The 25157-nt window shown below is 44.5% G+C and overlaps 1 protein-coding gene across 1 annotated transcript in view; it reads left to right on the plus strand.

Moving 5' to 3' along the window:
- Positions 1-1307: 1307 nt before the first annotated feature.
- Positions 1308-25157, plus strand: part of LOC140213435 (putative deoxyribonuclease TATDN2) — a 45564-nt gene continuing 21714 nt past the window's right edge. The window contains exon 1 of the mRNA XM_072284658.1: positions 1308-1400. Within this exon, the coding sequence (XP_072140759.1) occupies positions 1308-1400 (93 nt within the window). The remainder of the gene's footprint in view (positions 1401-25157) is intronic.

Here is a 25157-nt window from a genome sequence, read left to right on the forward strand (position 1 = left end):
TGTGCAAATTTCGGAGAGTAAATGTTTAGTCCCTGGTCTGAAAGAGAGCAACGGGAGGACGAACGACAACAGTTACTCCCACTGCACGTCCATGTTTCCCTCCACATCATTGAGTGAAGCGACGCGGAAACGCAAACCTAAATAATTTGAAGTATATATGCCTGGTATGTTGAACTACATACACTGGAAGCACTATATGTAGGCCTATTCGAGACAAAATTCCGCGAAAAAATAGGCGGAATATATATGACGAGCCATGTGTTGAAATAAATGAACGATATCCATTAAACGCGCAAGTAATTACTCGACTGGCAGAATACTTTGTCCGTGGTGCCTAAGACAACGCTGGAGTACCATCATGTACAGCAAAGCTTGCAAACACAAACCCACTCACCCTGTAAATTGCTTCTCAGGAAAAAAGAAAAAAAACTCCGATTGCATTTGTACGCACAACGCATGCTGTGCTCTATCTGGTGCTCCATTCTGAGGATGTCAGTGACGTGCGCTGACACACACACACACAGACATGCGGTATACGGCGTGTCAACGTACAGGGGATGGGATCGGGACCCATTTGTGCAGCAGCCGTAGAGCAACGTGGCCAATCAGTTTTCGAGCCACTATGACAACGCCGGCGCTGATCGGCGGTGCCGATATCGTGGCTAAGCCTTCTCCGGTTCACTTCAAAGCCAATGACGGCGCTTCTACGCTCAGAAGCCGCAGTATTTTGCTGCCGTTATTGTCGCTCCTCGAAATACGCTGTAGCGGCGCCGTCGGCGGCGATGCGAGCACAGCCGATCCGGTTGTTCGCCGTCGGTACAGACGCGTGCACTGCAGCTGAGCTCGACAACTATCGGAGCTTTCGCTTGTGTTTGTTGTTCTTTTTTTCTTTTTAAGACATATTATGACGCTCCCTTTATCGCGCCGATCTACATACACCAGATGTAAGCCAGCGCCTTTGCTGTGCAGGGACATACGTTAAGTACGTATGCTGATTGCAAGCACGTAAATTCCAACGCAAAGCAACATACAGAAAGTGAGAAATAAAAAAATGGCACTGAAAATAAACGGACTCCATCTCGTCTCGTGTGGCGTAGCCAAGACGTACTGCGGGGAGGCGCGGTGAGGAGAGTGTATACGCACACCCGACCCATGTTTCCTCCCCACTTTCCGAAATTTTGGTATACCAGCACACCTGGCATAAAACGGCCTGCCGCAACACCCGCCTCCGCGGTCTACTCTGCCGTTGAATGCATACCCCTTTCCCCCCGCAACCCACTTTTTTCTTTTAAAAAATATTCCTTGCGATGGCACTGACTCTGCATGGTTACACGCCGTTCTCACTGCTCCTGAGCAGTGGAGACCTGTGGCGGCTTGAGCTGGTGGAGCTCCACATTTTGGTATAGCGAGGGAAGCGCGAGGAGTGGACAATATTTGTTTGTGTGCCTGAAACGACTGTCATATAGCACATCTATGTTAACCTGTACATCTAAATTATTAAATAGAGCAAAGAGGAAAACAATAAATGGACATGTATCAATCACCACACAACAATTTAATAGCATCACAACCAGGGCTGGGTGAAGATACTTTGCATTTGCATCATAATACGATGCAAGATACTCGGGCCACAAGTATTTAAATATAGATACAAAATACTACTGCAATTATTGTATCTTAAGATACTTCAACACATTCGCAGATTTCTTATTGATGATATGTGGTGTTTAATGGCGCAAGGGCCAGGTGTGGCCAAAGAGCGCCATGACAAGTGGTGATGTTGACGATGTATTATGGAGATGTGACTTGGCTGTAAAGTGGCCTAAAAATAGTTGCTGTAAAGTGCATAAAATCTACGTGATCTAAAATTATGGCGGTGACTAATGACGAATACTATGAACATTAAAATCCATCGTAAAAGAATGACATAGAATTGAAAATATATGAGATGGTAAAAATAGCTGGAGCACTGTTGCCTCGCCGGAGCCCTTGAAACACAAGGGCCTAGAGGCACGTGCTATACGAGAGAACTATCACAGCGCCATCCTCTGAAGAGAGGAGACGCTACGAACATGTCGGGCTAACAACATGCAATACAACATCTTTCAGGTAACTTAAGACTGCATTGGTGTCAAAGAGTGGTTCTGGGCCAAGTAACATAACAGGATAAAGGGGGATGTGCTGCCGGTATGCTAAGAGAAAATGTTTCCTTCTTTCAGATTCGGCTTCCCGACACTCCAGTAGAACGTGGAGGACTGTCAGCCTCTCCCCGCATCTACCACAGGTTGGAGGCTCGTTTCCCGTGAGTAAAAAGTTATGTGTTCCAAAAGTGTGTCCTATTCTTAGACGGCAGAAGAGGACATCTGTCCGGCGGGATTTTGTTACAGGAGGCCAGAAACCTAATTGTGGCTTTATTACATGCAGTTTATTATTTATTTCTTCGTCCCACATTCGTTGCCAGTGGTTTCGCAGTTTCCTTCTCAACAGAGGCTTCAGGTCTGTGACAGGGACTGAAGCAGTAGGATTAACTGCATTCAATGAAATTGATGTGGCCATCTGGTCCACTAGAACGTTACCCTGGATGCCCCTATGGCCAGGCAGCCAGCAAATAATCACATGCTGGTTAGATACATATGCCTTACATAACACGGAATAGAGTTCAATTATAACAGGATTTTTGTGCTTACAGAACGATATCAAAGACTTTACGGCACTTAGGGAGTCTGTATATATAACTGATCTTTTGAGTTTTGATTTCCTTATATGCTTCATGGTCGATAATATTGCGTAGGCTTCAGCCGTAAAGATACTAGTTTCCCGATGCAGTACGCCGCATTCCGAGAAGCATGGACCGACGGCTGCATAGGACACCCCGTCGTGCGACTTCGATGCGTCTGTGTAGAACTCCGTGCAGGAGTGTTTGTGTTGGAGTTCCCGGAAATGCATTTGGATTTCAATGTCTGAAGCGTGCTTTGTAACTTGAACGAAAGATGTGTCGCATTGTATCAGCTGCCACTCCCAAGGAGGTAGCAGCTTGGCTGGAGGCATTAGGCAGAGCTCGAGGAGTGGGACATGCATTTGATCACTAAGCTCCCTCACACGTAGCGAGAAAGGCTGTCTTACTGAGGGACGATTATGAAAGAGTGTAGCATATGTCATATCGTTAACGGTAATGAAACATGGATGTTGAGGGTTAGAGTGGACTTTTAGGAAATAACTTTGGCTGATGTATGTTCTTTGAAAATGGAGTGACCACTCATTTGATTCTACATACAGACTTTCAATGGGACTTGTCCTAAAAGCGCCCGTGGCTAAGCGGATACCTAGATGGTGAATAGGGTCTAGCATTTTTAGCGCACTTGGGGCGGCAGAGTGATAAATCACGGCACCATAGTCTAGTCGTGATCGAATGAGGCTTTTATAGAGGTTCATTAAGCACTTTCTGTCACTACCCCACGTAGTCTGGGATAGAAGTTTGATTATGTTCATTGTTTTTAGACACTTTTCTTTAAGATGTTTAATGTGGGGGACGAAAGTGAGTTTGTAGTCAAGTATGACACCTAGAAATTTGTGCTCTTTGTTTACTGGTATCTGTTGTCCACACATTTGTAAGCAAGGATCCGGAACTAGGCCTCTCTTCCTTGTGAACAGCACACAAGAACTCTTTTGAGGATTGATTTTAAATCCGTTTTTCTCTGCCCACTGTGACACCTTGTTCAAACCATGCTGTACCTGTCTCTCGCAAACAGTGAGATTGCAGGATTTGAATGCTATCTGTATATCGTCTACGTAGACGGAGTAGAAAATAGCTGGTGGTAAAGATGCACGAAGCGTGTTCATTTTGACGACAAAGAGCGTGCAGCTGAGTACGCCACCCTGGGGTACCCCAGTTTCCTGTATGAATGTACGCGACAGTGCAGGACCTATTTTCACTCGAAATGTACGGTTCTCTAGGTAGCTCTCTATAATATTTAACATATTGCCGCGGATACCTATCGCGGAAAGATCGCGCAGGATTCCGTACCGCCAGGTTGTGTCGTACGCTTTTTCCATATCCAGAAATACAGATAAGAAAGATTGCTTGTGCACGAATGCATCGCGAATGCTCGCTTCGATGCGCACAAGATGATCGGTTGTAGATCGCCCTTCCCGAGAACCACACTGAAATGGGTCAAGCATTTTCCTGGACTCTAGGAGATGCACGAGACGGCGATTGATCATTTTTTCAAATACCTTACAAAGGCAACTTGTCAGGGCTATCGGGCGGTAACTTGCCACTGAGGAAGGATCTTTGCCTTGTTTCAAAACCGGGATCACTATAGCTTCTTTCCATGCAGTCGGGAGGTATCCCGCAGCCCAGATGGTGTTGAAAAGTGTGACTAGTGTAACTTGGGTGTCTTTATGTAAGTTTTTGATCATTTCATACATGATCCTGTCAGATCCCGGTGCAGAGCTCTTGCATGCACTCAAGGCAGCTCTCAACTCGGCAATGCTAAAAGGACAGTTGTATGGTTCATTCTGTTGACATTTTCTCATGAGTGGCTTACATTCTTCTATTTGTTTATATTTGAGAAAGGATTGCGAGTAATGGTTGGCACTTGACACGCTCTCAAAGTGCTCCCCAAGTGAGTCCGCCTGATCTTGTAGGGTATCGCCTTCTGTGTTTACCAAAGGGAGTGCATGTGCTTGTCGCCCTCTTATCCTATTGACCCTGTTCCAGGCTTTCGCCTCATCTCTGAACGAGTTAATACTCGATAGGAACTTTTGCCAACTTTCTCGTCTGGCCTGTCGGCGGGTTCGCCTGCCTTCGGATTTTACTTTTTTAAAGTTGACTAGATTCTCTGCAGTGGGAGAAGCGCGTAGCAACCCCCACGCCCTGTTCTGTTTTTTACCAGCGATCCTACAATCGTCGTTCCACCATGGGACACGTCGTTTGCAGGCCAAGCCTTTTACATCTGATATGCATTTAAATGCGACATCTAATATGAATGCTGTAAAAAACTCGACTGCAGCGTCAATTCCTAACGAAGACAGGTCAGCCCATGAGATACTAGTTAGAGATCGAAATTTCTCCCAATCAGCTGTCTCAATCTTCCACCTAGAAGCGTATGGTGGATATTCGTTTTCTTTATATGATCTTAGCAGTATAGGGAAGTGGTCGCTACCGTAAGGGTTGTCGGTAACTTCCCATTCAAGTTCAGGCAGTACAGACGGGGAGACTATACTAAGATCTATTGACGAAAAGGATCGGTTTGCAAGAGAGTAATATGTGGGTTCTTTCTTATTGAGAAGGCACGCTCCAGAAGAAAGAAGGAACTGCTCAACAAGGCGACCTCGCGCATCTATACGAGAGTCGCCCCACAGGGAGCTGTGCGCATTGAAATCGCCAAGAAGAGCATAAGGTTCTGGCAATTGATCGATCAGGGAGTGAAATTCATGTTTGTTCAGTTGGTAATGCGGGGGTATGTAAAGGGAGCAAATGGTGATGAGTTTGTTTAGTAGGACAACTCGAACCGCCACTGCTTCAAGGGGCGTTTGTAGCTGTAGAGGTTGACACGCAGTACTTCTATGAGTAAGAATCGCGACACCACCCGATGATGCGACGGCATCATCGCGATCTTTGCGAAACGTAACATACGTACGGAGAAAGTTTGTGTGTTTAGATTTTAAGTGTGTTTCCTGTAAACACAGCACTTTTGGATTATGTTTGTGGATGAGTTCTTGCAAATCATCAAGGTTTCTAAGGAGACCTCTGATGTTCCATTGAATGATTTGTGTATCCATGTTTAAGGTAAATTGGTGCTGTGTTTACGGAAACGGAAAGATGCCTTATATTACAGAGCCCTTTCGAGGCCCTGTAATAGGTGTTTTGTTCTTTTTGAAGCGTTCGAGTGATTCTCGACGCTCCTTAGGCGCCTGGTGCGCCTTGAGGATAGGTGTGGTGTCCATTGCCTCTTGTGAGGCGCCGGACACGTGCTCTTGCGAGCGGGAAGTTTTCAGAGGGAGTCCCGCCTTGGAGGGCAAGACCCCTGCGCCCACCAGCCCGGAGGTCGATGGGGCTCCCAGAGGGATTTGGCTGCGCTGGCCGCTGCCAGCGCTGGAGGGGGCCTCGGAGGTTGGGGCAGCCTCGGCTGCGCCCACCTTCGGGGTCGATGGCTCCGTCTGCTCTGTTGGCGGAGCTGCGCTAGCTGCAACCACCGTGGGGGCAGATGGCGTGACTGGCGACTCACTGCTTGTGAGCCGGACAGCCGCCGGAGGCCGTTGTGACGCTGCCCCCTGACGCGCCACATCGGCAAAGGTTTTCTTGGGCAGGTATGATACCCGCCTCCGTGCCTCCTTGAAAGTTATGTTTTCTTTGACTTTGATTGTAACGATTTCCTTTTCTTTTTTCCAGGCAGGGCACGACCGCGAGTACGCGGCGTGCTCGCCATCACAGTTAACACAATGTGGAGTGTTCTGGCACGTTTCGGAAGAATGTTCTTTGTCACTGCACTTGGCACAAGTCAGCCGGCCTCGACAGTTCTGTGAACTGTGGCCGAAACGTTGGCACTTAAAGCATCTGAGAGGATTGGGAACGTATGGCCGAACACGAAGTTTGATATAACCGGCTTCGATAGACTCGGGAAGGACACTTGAGCCGAAGGTGAGTATCAGGTGTTTCGTCTTGATCTCTTTTCCATCTCGCCTCATCTTAATTCGTTTAACATTTATTACATTCTGGTCACTGAAGCCCTCCAAGAGTTCAGCCTCAGTGAGCTCCATCAAGTCATCGTCAGAGACAACACCACGGGTGGTGTTCATCGTGCGGTGCGGGGTTATAATTATTTGGGTTTCCCCAAATGACACTAGTGTTGACAATTTTTCATATTGTTTTTGATCGTGGAGCTCCAAGAGGAGATCCCCGCTTGCCATCCTCGACGCCTTATATCCAGGACCAAAGGCTTCAGTCAATGACTTCGAGACAAGGAAGGGTGAGATAGTTCTTACTGGTTTATCTGGTTTTGCAGAATGGATAACATGGAAGCGCGGGAAGGATTCTTTTTGGCGGCCAAAAAATTGGAAGACTTCATCGGTGCGCCCTCTTTTCTGAGGGCGATCAAGTAGTGGAGGGAAGGAAGTAGCCATGTGTGGACGTGTAGTTTTCGGCAGCAACGCCAGCCACCCACCATGGAGTCCAACAAGGGGACGCTGCAGGGCCTGAAAAACAGGGCCTGCAAACGCCAGCTGTACGTTGCCACTATAACCCAATATGGCATAACCAAGGTTGGCTACTCACACAAGGTTAACCCTTGCTGCCAGGAAGGTCGGAAGTAATAAAGAAATGAGAAGGAGACAGGAAAGGTGGAAAGTAAGAAAAAGACGAAGGTTGTAGGGAGAGAGAGACAGGAAAAGGCAACTACCGATTTCCCCCGGGTGGGTCAGTCCGGGGGTGCCGTCTACGTGAAGCAGAGGCCAAAGAGGTGTGTTGCCTCCGCCGGGGGGGCCCTAAAGGTCCGGACACCCGGCATCGGCTCAACCCCCAGGATCCCCCTTTCCCCGGACACGGCTAAGCCGCGCACGGCTACACGCGGGAGGGTTCAACCCTCGTGTGCTCGGGTCCGTGGTGTCGCAACACACCAAACGCCTGCTGACGCAGACGCCCCTGCGGGCGCAGATTTCTTATTATAGATCTATATAATTTAGCAGCAAACATGTATGCTCATCAATGTTTGCTTGGAAATTTCTTAACTTCGACAAACCCTGTTTCATTTGAACGAAATTTCTGTTAGTATCTCAAAATTTTTGTCTTTCTTGCTCAAAGTATAATATCTTCATTCCGAAACAGTTTGTTGGGGTTGCTTTAGCTGCTTAACACGAAAGCTCTCATACGCTGCGTTCTCAGGTTTTGGTTGTTGCTTTTGTGACGCTTGCCAATTAGCTTGCGGGTCACCATCTAATTAAAAGAATGTCGATAAGAAGCCTCTGCACGATCGCACAAATACCGCTGTGGAGTTTTACCTTGTCGGTAAACATATTACTGTTACCGTTTTACGCAATACCGTATCATCGGACAGGTGTACAGCAGCAACAGCGCTAGATGCAAGGCAACACCATTCTTGCATTCTTCAGACTTCATAACAAAACATCATGCAAGAGAAACTTTGATAACGACACTATAGAGGCATAACAATTTGTGTGAGAGATGCCGCATGCATTGGCGTAGGCAGCAGCGTACGGTGGCTACAAGCAAATGTCATAGCACCGACCCAACTAAATACCAGAAACCAAGAAAACAAGAAGTAGGCTGTTCGCTTGTTTTTGTTGAGACGGCACGAGCGCCGCCACATGTCCGCTCCACGAATAGGGACATGCAGACCTCATTGCCGGCCTTTACTGGAAAGCCCTGGCGGAAAGATAAAAGAATGTCACTGCCTTACCCAAACTGACTGACTGACTTACCCAAATAATGCACATGATAAAGCGCATTACAAACCACCAACAAGGACTGAAAGAAAAAGACGTACTCCGAATTGTGCCAGCCCTCATAATTTGCCGATTAACCTACCACCTCCCCTATTATAATCTGACTCAGACTGAGATGCACCAGATGGACACTCTCCTCCGTACGGCACTAAAGGCAGCGCTGGAACTACCCCAACATGTGTCTACGCAGCTCCTACTACGACTGGGGGTGCACAACACCATCCGCGAACTAGTTAAAGGTCATCTTAACAGCCAATTGTAACGTCTGCAACGAACAATGCAAGGGTGCCACATTCTATCCCGACTAGGATACCAAACACCAAGAAAACCACAACAGGAAAACCGCACACTTCTTCCACTTAGTATTCGCAACAAAATTCACGTGGCCCCAATTCCCCGGAATATGCACCCTGACCGTCATAAAGGTCGAAGAAAGGCAAGAGCACAAGCCAGGGCTCGACTCTTTGGCGATGACACATCAAACACACCAGTCCTATACACCGATGTGGCCCGCTACCCACAGAAACGTACCCTATGTGTAGTTGTACTAGATAGTGCAGACATTCTGAGGGCTTCGGCCACGCTCAACACTGTGGACAGTGGCACGGCGGAAGAGGCTGCTATCACCCTAGCTATCGTACGCGCTTCAACCATGCCGGCACCGGATGGACCTATCACAGTGCTCACTGATTCTCAGACCGCCTGCAGGACTTTGGCACAAGGGAGGGTGACACCCTACACACACCGCATCCTTACATCATTACACCCCACAGCGTTACACAGGGTGCATATCGTCTGGACACCTGGACACGCCTCTCTCCATGGTAATGAACGCGCTAATGCGGTAGCCCGAGAGCTCGCTAACCGAGCGCCATTGGAAGAGCTGTCCAACCCAGACCGACGCACCGACAGAACCACTGAACTACACTGAAACTCTACAATATTACAGAAATACCAGGAGACACTTCCCTCCACCACATAATTCCCTTAATCGAGAAGTTGCTGTCGCATGGCGACAGATTCAAACTAATTAATTTCCCTGCCTCTTTTATCTTCACCTCTTCCACCCCACACAATATCCCTCATACTATATCTATTGTGGAGCAAAGCCCACAGTATATCATTGCACCTGGGAGTGCCCACACCCTCCGGGCTACTCCTCTATTCCTTCACCTTCCTCCCGGCAGACTGTGCTGACCAGCTCAGACCCGCAAGAGCAGCGACGGCTGATTCGGCAGGCATGCAGAGTGGCGCGAGCCAATGGGGCCCTGAGCTAAGGGCTCCACCCTGCGAGGAAGTCGCCCAATCTCATGACAAATAAATGTTCTCTCTCTCTCTTCAGTTTTATTCAGGTGACTCAGTGGCAGCAGCATCAGTTTGAGAAGTGGAATTAAGCCAACGTTTATAGTTTCACGCAGTGATGTTGCGATAGCCAGTATATGTATTTTAAGATACACAATACATTCTTTCATGTATTGGAAATACAGATATAGATATCGGCACTTTTCCACATCTTTATGCAGTGTGTCACACTGTGAACATCGCCACCATGTTCTTGTTTCTTGTTTTTAGTTGTGTCGGTTCCATGACATTTGCTCGTACCCACCGTACGGTGCTGCCTATGTCAATGCGTGCGGCACTCTCGCACAAATTCTTATGCCTCTATAGGGTCGTTATCGAACTTTCTCTTGCATGGTCTCATCTACATTTTCGATGGCTTGGATGTCAAGCAAACATTCCTGCATAAAACATTGTCAGGGTCTGCAACCACCGTGAATCTACCTGCAGCCAAAATTGCGGGTAGAGATAGAAGGCATGAAGAAAAAATGCAACATTCTTTCCTTGGTCTAGCCTGTTCTGCTTCAACATCACTAGAAGATCTCAGGCAGAAAAAAGATATTCACACATGGAGCCTATATGCGGTATTTCTCATTGTGCCCCCATGTAATTCCAGCCTTGGATGAACAGCATCTACTTAGACTATTCTCGCTTGACATCCAGTACAGCAGATCTATGTGCCACACTAGAAGCAGCAGAGTTCATTGCCAGAAGTGATGCACCTGAAAACTGGATGGTCTTCTTGTACTCAAAGCTGGCATTGGAGCTCCTATATATGTATAACATCCATGCGAAATCATCATACAATGAGATTACTGTTTCAGCTATGGAACATACACATAGCCCAGCATGTTGTGGACATGCATGGTGCTACATTTCAGTGAGTGCCCAGTCACACTGGATTATCCAGGAATGACCAGACAGGCAAAATGGGCCCGTGAATATGGTGACACATGTATTGTTGCGCTCTTCAGCTTTGGGATAGAAAACGCATTGTGAACAGCGCTTCCATAGAATAGCCTTTGACAGCATGGTTAGACAATACAGTGAAAAGATCTGTTCTGTATGCAGTAAACTCTGAAGTTCACTTTCTGGAAACTGTTGCAACTTTGCTAGGTGTGGCCTTTACCAACTGCCTTCCACATGAAATAGGGTGTGCTGAATAATCATAATGTGCCTCGTGGCAAACCAGATACCTCGCATGTGCTGCTAACTTGTCCATTAAAATAAAGTAAGGCTAGGCAAGATGGTAATTTATAACGAATTGGCAGCAAATTACAGTGCATGTGATATTTGTCACTACTTTCCTTGTCTCTTGATTGGATCGTCATGATGCTGATTCTTTGTAAGTTGCCTGTTTTGTGCCGAGCAGAGGTGAGAACTGTGTATCAAGCTTAGAGGAACAAGGGAACAGACATTCTCTTTAGCGATTCCTCTCAAACCGTGGCCTTCTCCAGTTATTGTGAGAAGGACATGATGTGCTGCGCAGTTTTTCGTTTTGTGGAACCTAGCCTAAAATTACTGACAGCGTGCATTTCTTAAAGCTATTCTATTTTCAACCTTGTGCTTAAGTATAATATAATGTTCCCTACTATTTATTATTTATTCTTTTACCAATTTTTACATGTCAATCAGCATTTCTTTTTGAAGTAATTTTGGTCCCTTTTTTTATAGCACCTTCGCCAAAACAATATTAAGTCAAAAGTCTGTCTTTATGCCAACGACTGCGTCCTATACCAGGTAATTTCTTCTCCTAGTGATCACACCTTACTTCACGATTCCTTTAACCTATTTTGCACCTAGTGTATGGACTGGCAGATGCGCCTTAACTTTCAAAAAACCGTAGTAGTGTCATTTACAAACAGCCATTTTCCTTCGCAGCGTGCGTACGCTTTCAATAACACAATAGTTCCCCAGGCACAGGTGTACAAATACCTTGAAGTTATCTTGATGCACAACATGAAGTGGTCCCAGCATATTGATTACATTACATCTATAGCACGAAGAAAATTAGGTTACTTGAGACGAAAACTATGTAAATTGCCAAAGCACACTAAATTACTAATGTATAATAGACTCATTCGTCCTGTATTAGAGTACGCTTCATGCGTCTGGAACCTGTATAAAGTGTGCGACATAAACAAAGTTGAATCTGTACAAAGGAAGGCTGTTCATTTCATTTGCCATCGCTATGATCGTGATTTGTCGCCCTTATCCACAATGAATTCCTTGATTTTATCTCTTCTATGCACGAGGTGGCAGATAGATTCCATGAAGCTATCACATTCAATTATTCACTCATGTTGTCGACTATCCGCTGTTGATTACATCGTGTATGCCAGTGCTCTTCCAACTAGACGTTGTCACACCCTCAACCTAAAGCCTTTCTTTGCATGCACTAACATGTTCAAACACAGTTATTTCCTGAGAGTTGCTGATTGTTGGAACGAGTTACCCGGTTCTGTGCGTGAATTGGCACTATCTGATTTTCTAGAAGCACTAGTGTGATAAGACTGCTGTCCTTTTTTTATTTATCTATTATGTTCAACTGCCTTTTTTTCTGTTTCTTGTGTTTGTTGTACCTGCACTCCTGCAATAGCCCTGAATAGGGCTGCAGTATTTGAAAATAAAAAATAAATAGATGAGTGGAGTAGAGTAGCCGTAATCTCTCAGAATGAAGCAGCAATCTCTCCACTTAATCCCTCATCTATATTCAATCTAGTCTGAGAACATTACGAGACATTTTTGGGCTTTCATCCAAAACTTTAGACCATTCTCCAGCTCATCCCACAATCACAACTTTTATCCCTGTCGTGTCACTGTATTCTTTTCTCCAGAACCGTACAGGAATCACTGCTTAAATGTGTTAATGTGTGTGTGCATGTTCATGCACACAATGACACAAATCCTGATGTGTACATATATATGCACATCACTACAGGTGCTGAGGATCAGAACTCCTCTCATATATATCTCATATACTTAACACCTCATTTTATGTATTGCCCTGGGAGGCACCTTTCAGGGCACCACAAATAATGCCATGATTGACTTGACAGGCCATGTTTGCACCACAGCTTTGTCTCCATCGCCCCCGAGTCTGTCATGCCTTCATTATCCATCATGCTCAGATCCTTGTGTTGATAACTGCTGCTCAATATATGTCACTGAACACTGGTATGGTCCCCCATCTGTCTGGTGTCAAGTGTGCACCCCCCTGGCTACATTCCTGGCGATAATCTAACCTAAATATCAAGCTTTTAGTTATATTATATAGTGACCTAAGAATGAAAAAAAAAAACTCATTGTATCAGCCTACACACATACCCTTACCAAAGTGAGTTAATTAGTTAGTTAGTTAATTCGGGTTTAATGGCGCAAAAGCGACTAAGGCTATGCTGCGCCAGTCACAGGACAGTACAAGATCCAATGTTAAGGTAGTTACAGCTGTGTTACCTTAAAGTCGATGTAAATAATCGGTTTCACCTAAAAACTGGAACAGGTTAGTGAATGGCACTAGTGGGTCATCGCCCAATATTAAGGTAGGGTGCACAGGTATGTGTAAGTGATACAAGTTTTTGAAATGTTTCTGCCTCTGTGTTTCAGTGTGTGGGCATGATATAATGATGTGGGTTACTGTGAGCGTTTCGTGACATTTCTCGCATGTTGGTGGACTTTCGTTTCGAAGTAAAAAATTGTGTGTTAGATGCGTGTGTCCAATTCGAAGTCGACATAACATTACCTCATAAAACCGTTCTTGGTGAGTGCATGATTTCCACTCGCGAAGCAGGGGTTTAGTTATATGTAACTTGTTATTTACACATGAGTTCCATTCTTGTTGCCATTTTGTTGCTAGGGCCTTACGAACCGCTCTGATACTGTCTCTGTATGGAAGTGTTATGTGTGTTATGCTTTTGTGCGCTGCCATGGATGCGCTTCTATCGGCAGCTTCATTCCCTGCTATCCCTATATGGCTTGGGACCCAGCAGAATCGTATGGTTCCTTCGTATTTCTTGTTAAATACTATGTTTAATATATCGCCAAGCAGGGGTTCACACGCGGAGGTAAAGTTAAGGGCTCTAGGGCACTTAACGAGTCGGTATAAATAATAGCATTCTTCTGCTTGTCGGAAGTAATTTTCTTAACTGCCATCCATATCGCATAAACTTCGGCGGTAAAAACTGAAGAAAAATTATTTATGCGAATGCTGTTTTCCCAATTTTTTGTTACGATCCCGACACCTACGTATTCTTGTGTTTTAGAGCCGTCAGTGTAATATTCTGTGTAATTTTTATATTTTTCTTTGATGACTCGGAACTCTTGTATTATATGTTCTTGTGGTATGTCTCTTCTTTATATGTGTTAACGTCCAGTCACACAGCTGTGTAAAATTGCACCACGGGGGCAATCTTAGTGGCCTTTCGGCAACCTGCAGAGCTTCGGGAGGAACATCATAGGTCTGACAATATTGTTCGTGTCTTAAGATGAGTGGCCGAATCATGTTTGGTTTATTTCTGTAGTGTATTCGTGATTGGCACTGTGTTACGATGCTATAGCATATATGTTGTGGTGATGACCGAATTCTTAATACATAGCGAAGTGTAAGTTGTGACGGCTCATTAGAGTCAACATATAAACTTTGTACAGGCGATGTCCTGTAAGCACCACTTGCCAGTCGTAGGCCGAGATTATGAACTGGATCAAGTCGCCTAATGTAGGACTGCCTAGCTGCCCCATAAACTACACTGCCGTAGTCGAGGATGCTACGTACAAGGGACCGATATATACGTAGTAGACATGTTCGGTCAGATCCCCAGTGCTTACGTGATAAAACCTTGAGGATATTTAGCGCTTTATTTCCTTTAATTTTAGTTGCGTTAATGTGGGACAGGAAGTTCAGTTTAGTGTCAAACGTTACGCCTAAAAATTTATAGTGTTCTTTGACTGGCAGCGTTGTACCGTGTAAAGTGAGACCTGGAGTGCAGTGTAACCCTCGCTTCTGCGAAAACAGAACTGTAACAGTTTTGTGTGTTGAGAACCGGAAGCCATTTTTATCAGCCCATTGTGTAAGATTATTTATTGTTATTTGTAGTTGTCGTTCGCAGGTGGGTAGGTTTGAGGCGCGGCAAGCTATTTGCAAATCGTCGACATATATTGAGTACATAACTGATGGTGGGATGACCTTATTTACAGAGTTCATTTTGACTATGAAGAGCGTCGTGCTAAGAATGCAACCTTGTGGAACGCCATTTTCTTGTGTGAATGTGCGCGAGAGTATTGTGCCAAGACGTACTTGAAATGTTCGATTTGACATGAAATCGCATAGACAATTTAGCATTCTTCCGCGAATTCCCATGTCAGCCAGGTCTCTCAAAATTCCATATCGCCATGTGGTATCATACGCCTTTTCAAAATCAAAGAAAACAGCAAGGCAGTATTGCTTGTGAAGAAACGCATCACGTATTTCATGCTCTAGTCGCACGAGATGGTCAGTGGTGGAGCAGCCCTTTTTGTATCCGCACTGGTGTTTGTCTATTAGGTTTCTTGTTTCTAGGATGAATGTGAGTCTTATGTTTATAATGCTCTCATAAGATTTGGCTAGACAGCTTGTTAGTGCAATGGGTCTGTAGCTGCTAGGGGATGTAGCGGGTTTACCAGGTTTTAGAAAAGGTACTACTACCGCTTTTTTCCAATCTGTGGACATTACCCCAGACTCCCATATATTATTGAAAAATTTAAGGAGTGCCCCTACCGACGCTTCGGATAGGTGTGCCAGCATTGTGTAGTGCACACGGTCAAGACCTGTTGCCGTTTTTTTACCAGCAGAGAGAACTCTGTTCAATTCATGTATTGTGAGGGGTTTATTGTACATTTCAGCTGAAGCCCCAGTGGTAGGCAGCCTCTCTTTCTCAGCCGATTCTTTATATTTTAAAAATGTGTTTGAATAGTTTGCTGAGCTGGATATGTTATGAAAGTGTTCACCTAATAAGTTGGCCTGGTCCTGTAGTGTTGTTTGTGTGCCTGGACATGTAAGTAGTGGTATAGTGTATGATGAGTACTCTCCTCTAAATTTCCTCACCTGGTCCCACATTCGTTTTGATGTCACTGTACTATTGATTGAAGATATGTATTTTTGCCATGATAATTTTTCTGCATTTCTTCGAATATATCGTGCTTTGGCTTTGGCCTGTTTGAAATTTAGAAGATTGGTATAAGTGGGGTACCTTCGTAGGATTCCCCAGGCCTTATTTTGTTCTTTTTTGGCTTTAGTACATTCGTTTGTCCACCAAGGATTTAGCTTTTTGCGGACAATACCGGAAGACTGCGGTATCGCCTTTTCTGCCGCTGTGATTATAACTTCAGTGATTTTTTTATTGAGATCATCAATACTGAGCTCTGGCGAAAAGACATTTTCCAGTTTCGCGTTCTGCGTAAAAACCTGCCAGTCAGCGAGCTGTAATTTCCATCGGCGTGGTCTAGTTAGTAGGGTTTGTGGTGATGATAGGTGTTTGATGAGTGCGGGTAAGTGGTCGCTACCATATGACGTGTCGAGAGCTTCCCATTTAAAATCAGTAAAAAGAGAGGGTGAACAAAAAGCTAAATCTAAACAACTAAATGTGCGAGAAGTCGGTGAGAAGTAAGTTGGCGCACCTGAGTTTAAAAGACAAATATTATTTGACAGGATAAAATCTTCAACGAGTTGCCCCCTTTGGTCAGTTTTGACACTGCCCCAAAGAGTACAATGAGCGTTAAAATCTCCTACCAAGACAAATGGCTCCGGTAACTGTTCTGTTAGGTTTTCTAAGTCTTTGATAGTGAAATGTGTGTGGGGTGGGATATATAGTGAGCAAATGGTGATTGTTTTGTAGGATAGAATGGTGACAGCTACGGCCTCTAAAGATGTACTTAATGGGACATTTCGGGTGGGAGTGCCGCCCTGCACGACTATAGCCACTCCACCTGACAACCGGTTGGAACATTCGCGGTCCTTTCGGACAACGGTGAAACCTCTAAGGAATTGACTGTGTTTAGGGCCTAAGTTTGTTTCCTGTAGGCAAAATGCGATTGGCGAAAAGTTATTTATTATGTCCTTAATGTCACCTAAATTGCGAATCAGTCCTCTACAATTCCAATGCACTATAAAAGCCATAGTGGCAGAATTGAGAATGGTAATTTACATATATATACTAAGTAACTGTAGGTGACATTTGTTAGTCGGAATGTGCTATTGGAAGAACGGTAACCGTTCAGGTTACCGGTCCCTTTATTCGCGTAGTTATTGTGAGCTTGTCTTTCTTAGTGCGCTCCAGAGAGCGCTGATGTTTTGGCGTCGATGACGCCGGAGTTTTGGTGTCGACATCCATAACCTTCTCTGAGGCGCTGGATGATCGAGAACCAGGCGCTGAGACGCGCGTCTCAGGCCTGGGAGTTCGATTTAGCCTGGGGCCCTGTGGAACCGGGGTCTGCAGGCCAGTCTGTGATGATGATGATGATGGAGCAGGACTGGCTGCTGCCACCAAGGGGACGGATGGAGTTACTACTGGGTCACTGACTGCGGTCCCTGTAGACTCCTGAGACCACTGCAGTGCTGTCCCCTGTCGCACCGCACTGGCGTAGGTTGTTTGAGGTAAGTGTGCTAGTTTCTTTCTTGCTTCATAAAAGGAAATCTTCTCTTTCACTGTAAGTGCAATTATCTCTTTCTCTTTCTTCCAGCAGGGGCAAGATCGTGAATATGCTGGATGATCTCCTTTGCAGTTTGTACAGTGTGGAGCAGCATTACAGTTTTCAGACTGATGGTCATTGGCACTACACTTTGCACATGTCGATTTACCTCTGCATGATTGCGATGCATGTCCGAATCTCTGGCACTTGAAACACCGCCTCGGGTTTGGGATATACGGTCTTACGTTGATCTTTAGATAGCCTGCATCAAGTGTAGTAGGTACAATACTGGTACCAAAGGTAAGTATAACGTGTTTGGTCGGGATTTGTTCATCATTTCTTCGGAGAGTTATTCTTTGAACTTTGATTACATTCTGTTCTTGGAAACCTTCTAGGAGTTCTTCATCACTTAGGTTTAAGAAATCTTCTTCTGATATTACACCTCTGCTTGTGTTGAGAGAGCGGTGTGCTGAGATTGTGACTTTGATGTTACCGACACTGGTTAGATCAGCGAGCTTTGCCACTTGGTCTTTGGTTTTGAGTTCAAGGAGGAGGTCCCCACTTGACATCTTTGAAGCTTTGTATTGCTTTCCGATTTTTTCAACTAGACATTTTGCTATTAGGAATGGCGATAGTTTTCTCATTGGCAGAGATCCTTCACTGTGGATCACATGGTAGCGTGGGAACGTTTCTGCGTTGGTTTTCAAAGTGAAATCAAAAATTGCTTCGGTGCGCCCTCTTTTGATAGGACGATCTGCAAGGAGGGGGAATGCATTTGCCATGTATTCTTGGAATATTCAGCGGCGATGGTAGCCACCCACCACCGAGCCCAACAAGGGGACGCTACGAGGTTAGGAACATACCTGTATGCGTCAGCTATACAACGCCGCTATAACCTAATATATGTACCCAAGGTCGGGTAGATACACACGGTTAACCCTTGCTGCCTGGAAAATGAGAAGTAAACTGAAGTGAGTAGAAGACAGGAAAGATTCAAAGTGAGAGAGAAAGACGAAGAGAGGAGAGGGGGACAGGAAGAGGCAACTGCCGATTTCCCCCGGGTGGGTCAGTCCGGGGGTGCCGTCTACGTGAAGCAGAGGCCAAAGAGGTGTGTTGCCTCCGCCGGGGGGCCTTAAAGGTCCGAACACCCGGCATCGGCTCAACCTCCAGGATCCCCCTTTCCCCGGACACGGCTAAGCCGCGCACGGCTACACGCGGGAGGGTCCAACCCTCGTGTGCTCGGGTACGTGGTGGCGCAACACACCAAACGCCTGCTTACGCAGACGCCCCTGCGGGGTACCAAAGTGAGTCTGTGTACAGCTTCATGAAGAAGAAAATAAAGTTAGCCTTGCACTGAGCTCCATTGTTCACCATGCAGACATTGTAACTTTCACTGCATTGTACATTTTTCGACGTTTGTAAGTTACCGAAGGTGATTGTTCTCATTCAGTCGATCCTTATCATTGAAAGGGCAACACATGTCAGTGACTGATATCATTTACGCACACCTTATTCTCTGTTCTCAGAAGTTAAGGCAACTAAAATGCCATAAGTAATTTTGTGGATAGCATAATGATTTACAGAGACTTTCACCAGCATATGTTGAAATGGGGTTGATTACTAATTGGACAGAAGAAAGCTTTTTTGCAGCATGCAAATGAGAGAGAGGGTATGAAAGGACATGACAGAGTGCTAACCAACTGCCAGCTGAAATTTATCACTTAGAATAACAATATAGAGAGACAAGAAAGTAAAATGCTGCATAATTAAATTATTGCAGGATAACAGAAAGGGACTTTCACAGCATTTTCTGATCAGCATTTATCCGCCCCTTCAGCTGTCATATCTAGGTACAATCTTGCATTTTCAAACATACATGTCCATGTGCATTGGTATTCATCAGCACTTTGTTCTATCCATTGTTTAGACACAGTAAAAAATTTCCCTACCTTCAGTGTTTAGTTATTCTCTGTAAAGTCTGCAGGCCAAGGCTGGCATTGTGTAAATAAATTTTGGATTGCCCGCAGAGTTGGATACAACAAGCTCTTTCTCTCTCCCTCTCGCTATGTGTGTGTGTGCCCTCAGTGTTACACAGCATTACAGAGGAAGGAGGCAATACACAACATCATATTAGATGTACAAAGAGTACAGTGCTTGAGTCCTAATTGCTGTTATGCAACAAAACTGTTTCTAATTATACAATATTGCTACAATATGCTTAGAAATTTCACCTACATAAAAAAAGTAATGCGCTACATGTGCACCGATTATCTACCTCGGCTGCACTTGCTACTAAAAGTAGAAGACTATGTAGACATTCTGTGATGTTGCTACTAGACCAACAGAATTGCAAAAATGGGTTCCTATTTGAGACCTTTGCTGCTGGTTTAGCTTATGTGCAAAAGCAAAACAAACTTGTTTTATTTATGTGACATCATGTCATGACAGTTTTAAAACTGGCTCTCAAAGTCATCAGGTACACCTGCTTTAAAATTTTTGTCAGCGCAATTCAGCAGCATATTAAAGCTGATTGGATAAGAATATGGCTCTGATAGTAAGATTGCTATCTGAATGTAGGTTGACTTTTATTTCTGTAATACTGGACTTAAATTTCAACAAGAGGAATTGTGCATGTTTCTTCATCCCATCACCTAATCTGAGACCATGGGCTTAAACATGATGCAATAGTTTAAAGCTGTAGTAAGCTTAACATATTTGAAATTATATTATGCAGCATCAATAAGTAAACACCATTTATTAGTCGAACAGCTATTAGATTAAGCAATGCATCAGAGGTGCGTAAGACAGTTTGTATGCCAGTGACTTCTCAACTCCCTTCTTTGTCGGCAGTGGGGACAAGGTCAAGAAGACGCACAGCATCTTGCTATTTATAGGTTACCTGCTTGCCCTAAAGCATTACAGCATATATATAGCTTCATTGCATTTTATCAGTCGATGCTTAGCTCTCATAATCAGAGAAGTGATCATATTTAAGTATGTGCTGCATGCTAATAGCATGCGATATTGAGGCCAGTTGGTGTAGAAAAACCCTGATCAAACATGTGAAGTGTAAACTTGCAACAATCGCTTTATTTATTTTATTCTTCTGCCTTACCTTCGTTAAGAGTTGGTTTCTGCTCAAATAGCATTGCACTTAGCCACATGCTGTGCCATATGGCACATTGTCTTACATGACCTTCTACATACAGCAACCACAAAGATGAGATGCAAAAAGAATATGGCTGTGCACGTGCCACATTTTTTGTGTGTCTCATCCTTGTGTGCACTGTACATGAAGATTAGGGACCACCAACTCATCCAAGCCTCCACCCAAGCAACCTAGGCCTTATGCGATAGCCTGGTATCCTGTAGTCAGGAGATTTCGTGTTAAATCGTGCAGGGAAATGCTCTTGCTTATGTTTACCTGCTTTCCCCAGATGATATGCTAGCTTGTATTTCTTTGCTAAGAGCTGTTGTTTTCATTTTCCACTTGGAGTTATGTCAATGCATATGTGAGAGGAATCACCCTAGATGTCTAAAAAATACTTTCATACAAGCCATACAAACATTTCATGTTTGAAGGAATGTTACAGATGCATTAATGACATAACTTCCTGTTAGGTGTGTCAAAACATTTATTTCATATAGGAGCAGCAACTGTGCATTGTCTTCCATGGACAGCAATGAGGCTATCAAGATCTCCTACAAATGATTTTAGGAGTTGTTTGCTATATTTACGATGGACCTGACACGCTGGAGTTTTGAACATGCCATGCTGCAACATGGTGGTGAGCAACAAGATAGGCTTGGTAGTAGAAGTCACAGTTCTCTGCATTGGGTTGCGCTGTCACCGGGCTGTACAGCCGCTCTCGCTTGCTTTGTTTGCGTGTTCAGGCTGCATTTCTTGGTTTATTCGGAAGTTCAGCTACCAGAAAAGGCACCTGCATTCCCTCAGAGTTGCCTTTTTCTCATCTTGTGAAGAGAGCACCCCATTCTTCCCTTACCCATGCAAAAACCTGGTGCAAAAATGTAGTCGAGCCTCTAAAACTGCGGGTGTTGTCTTAATTTAGAAGCTGCCATGCACAGAAATTTACAAGATTTAAGGGGACTGCTGATGGCAAAATGGCCCACATAAGTAAGCGAAAGTTCCTAGAGTGGTAGAAACTAATGCAGAACACATTGCAGAGAGGAGAGGCAAAAAAAAATCAGTCAACTGATGTGGTAGAGACAGCCACTTATAGCATGAAGCTAGGGAACTGTAGATAAGAAGTGGTGTTTAAACATCCGTTTTCACATTTTGCATTGCTGTAAACAAATTATTCCCAACAAATGAAATTACTGCTGGCAAATCGTTAGTTCTATAAAAGTAAAATTACTGCGCATCAACGCAAAGGCTCCAGGCACTCAGTCACGCTATTTACCGATAGTCATGTCTGGAGATGTGCTTTTGCTGCATAATAATATTCTTGGTGGGCACTCTCACTGTAAACACGTACCGGAACTGCTGAAGCTCAGCCATAATGCTAATGCCATCAGCTCATTTACTCTTTTATTTGTTTGATTAGTTGATTACATTGTTGTTCTGATGCCAAGCTTCAGAGTGGATGCCTGTTAAGCGAGTAGACACACAGTGCAACACCCTACCGTAGCAGCTCAACATTGTGCAACTTCAATAAATATAGACGAAAGCAGCAGTGCAGTGAAACTGTCTACAACTTCTGGCATGCAGTGTATGCATATGGCACAGCACATTGCTTCCTTGGCGAAGGAAGGCATGCGATGTACAAAGCCTCGCATGCACAAAATTATGCACAATTCCCGTCAAGGCATAGCTCAGACGAGCAGATACTTTTGTTCACCAGCAGGGCATCGCGTTTCGTACTGCCCGAAATCAATAAGCACAGCATGGAAAGCTCTACTGATGGCATTTCTGCAGCGTCGCCTCGGCTGTGCATCACGCCCATGATTCAGTACTTCTCAGCTAATGAGGCATTTTTCTTTTTTCAATTTCGCCAGGGTTGCCATGTGCATGCCTGCCACGTTTCCCACTTTCTGACTTCTTCAGTCATTTCAATGCAAGTCCAGCACATAATGTTAAAACAGATTTTGCTAGTAGTCTGACTTGCAGACACAGAAGCAATAGCTATGCCAGTCAAAGTACTCTACCACCAATGATAAAGAATTTCAGAATCTTTATGGTGCTTGGCACAGTAGCAAGAGTGTAATCTTTGTTTGCTGCACAGTTCTGATTCCTTCATAGTTTCAACTCGCCCATTTTTATTTGTATATTTGTTAACATTCTTTACCAGAAAAAATTGGTTGCGAGTGGAGCACATGTCCTGCCCTCACTTTCATCAGTCCTTGTTCGAGTAGCGCTATTGTTATACAATGAAATTTTGAGCCTTCACTAACCCTCCCATCACCCCCCTGGTCAACTTGCATCACGGCAAGCATTATGCAGGACAATCCACCGTAAGCACATGCTTTGTTATGCAACATTGAGCACTTGTCCTGTCGATATTTTATTTGTGCACATGTTGTTCGCACAAACTAGCATTTCCCGTAGTTTCCGTTGAAATCAAATTATTTCAACACCACTGATGTTTAGGACCGACAGTTAGCAAAATTACATTGCCTTCTTTTCGGCATTAAGGCTTTGAACATTTCTATATTGGGTTATGTTGTGGAAGAGCATGCCATAGCTATGAATAATGTGATATAGTCACACAAACATTTTTTTTTTGTGGGAGAAGCAAATAAGGCAGGACAAGCAAATTTATTAGACATATTGGCGGCACTCTCTTAAGTTGTAAGCATTAAAAATACAAAGCATTTAAAATATAAAAACAATGCAAAACAGGAACACTTCCTCTGCACAACACTCATAGGTAATAGTAATATGCATTGTTGCATATGCATTTCACCAGGTTTCGCATCGAGGAACTAGTCTAGAACCATGATACAAGTCCAGCAGGTAATGTTCGAACTTGTCATCTGGCTGGCATATCTTCTGATCACTTGATCTCTTGACGCAATAGCAATACTTGTGACGGTCAAAGCATTCCACTAGTAAAGTTCTTGTGAGGAGGTAGAGCCTTCCACTTGCTACAATTAACGACTCAATCATATGAAACTCATGGCCTTCCTCCGAAGTCGCAACAAGAACACTCCCACACCTGTATGAGCGTTGATCAAGCGTTGCACTGTTTACTTCATAGACTCTCAGTGGCAAGACTTCCTCGGCACAGCCTGGAAGTGTGTTCCAATCGACAGGCTTACTTCTAGCTGTTTGAAGCCCCTGGTAAAGTTGAAATGTATGCAGTTAGTAACACTGTTTCAGCTGGTGTCGATTTGCCAGTGTATACGTCAAATTTCTGAAATTCTTGACTGTTCTTGCCAGTTTCTTGAAGTTTTGGTGCTTTGCTTCAAATCTCATTGACCAAAAATGTCTCAGAGGGCCAACTTCACGCACAAACTTTGCATAATGCACCGTGTAGTGCAGCTTGGAGATGACTGCAAGAGGGCCATATCTGCCTGCAAATTCAATTAGAAGGTCTGCACAATTACATCCAAATAAGAAAGGCGTGCAGATGAGATTTCAGATGCAAATGTGATGTCTAAAATTTCACGGTACTTCGAAAAGATCTCCCAATCTTCATTTCCTTCTGGAATTTTCGATCCTAGTATCAATGGCAAAACCTAAAGAAACACCATTTGTTTGATGCAGTGCCTGCCAAGACAGAGTGGCTGTCTAAAAATGACATGTTTAACGGTGGGGGTTTGTTCTTTGCATCACTCGGACCATAGTCATATGATGACACTGCTTCAAGGTCTTTTTTTGAGATCAAGTGACTAGATATTAGAGATTTTAGAACATGCCGCAGAACACATTCTCCTCCCCCTTCCAAGATGACGTGCATTAGATCTGGATGCAACTGCCGGGTCACATCAAAATACTGCAACTGCAGAAGAGGCGATACCTCATTCACGCCATACAAGGACTTGTTAACTGCGTTCACTGTAACTGCTTGAAGATGCAACTGGTGCCTCTTTAACGTACGGGCCTTGCACATTGTTTCACTAGTTTTTACGGCCAAATGCTTTATTGATACCATGCAGTACCTGCAAACTCCTCCTTTATTGGAACAAGAAAATCCACCTAAGCGGTTTAGGGAAAGATTATCACCGCAAAAGGCAAGCACAACAACAGTGGCACATATCTTCTCTCCCCTGATTCTAATTGTGAGGCCGTCCTTGTACATGTGCTATAAGTCGTCTAGCATTGGTCGCAATACTTTGTCTAAACCATGAGTCTTCACATCGGCATAGCGCACGAGCCTGATGTTGTCAAGCTGTGACCTGTGCTTGGCGTGAAGGTTTAACAAGGCACAGTACACAGCAAGGAGCTTGTGCTTGCCTCGTTTGGCACCAAATCTCATCAGTACAGAACAAAGTGATGATGGTGTGTGTGCTACCCTCAGAGATTAGAGCTCGAAGGTGTTCCCTGTACACAAGACCATCAGTGTAGTCTCTGTACATACTGGGTGCATGATTCACAATGCCAGGCGTCGTTAGATGAGCGGCAATGTCAGGAATTTCACAAACTGCAGTGAGAAGCTTAGGCAATGGAATGTAGAGGTACTTTGCAGCCTGGCCCAAATACTGTTCCTCGGGTGCTACGAAAGGAAACGTTT

The sequence above is a fragment of the Dermacentor andersoni genome, chromosome 10 (genome assembly GCF_023375885.2).
Source record: "Dermacentor andersoni chromosome 10, qqDerAnde1_hic_scaffold, whole genome shotgun sequence".
Taxonomy (NCBI): domain Eukaryota; kingdom Metazoa; phylum Arthropoda; class Arachnida; order Ixodida; family Ixodidae; genus Dermacentor; species Dermacentor andersoni.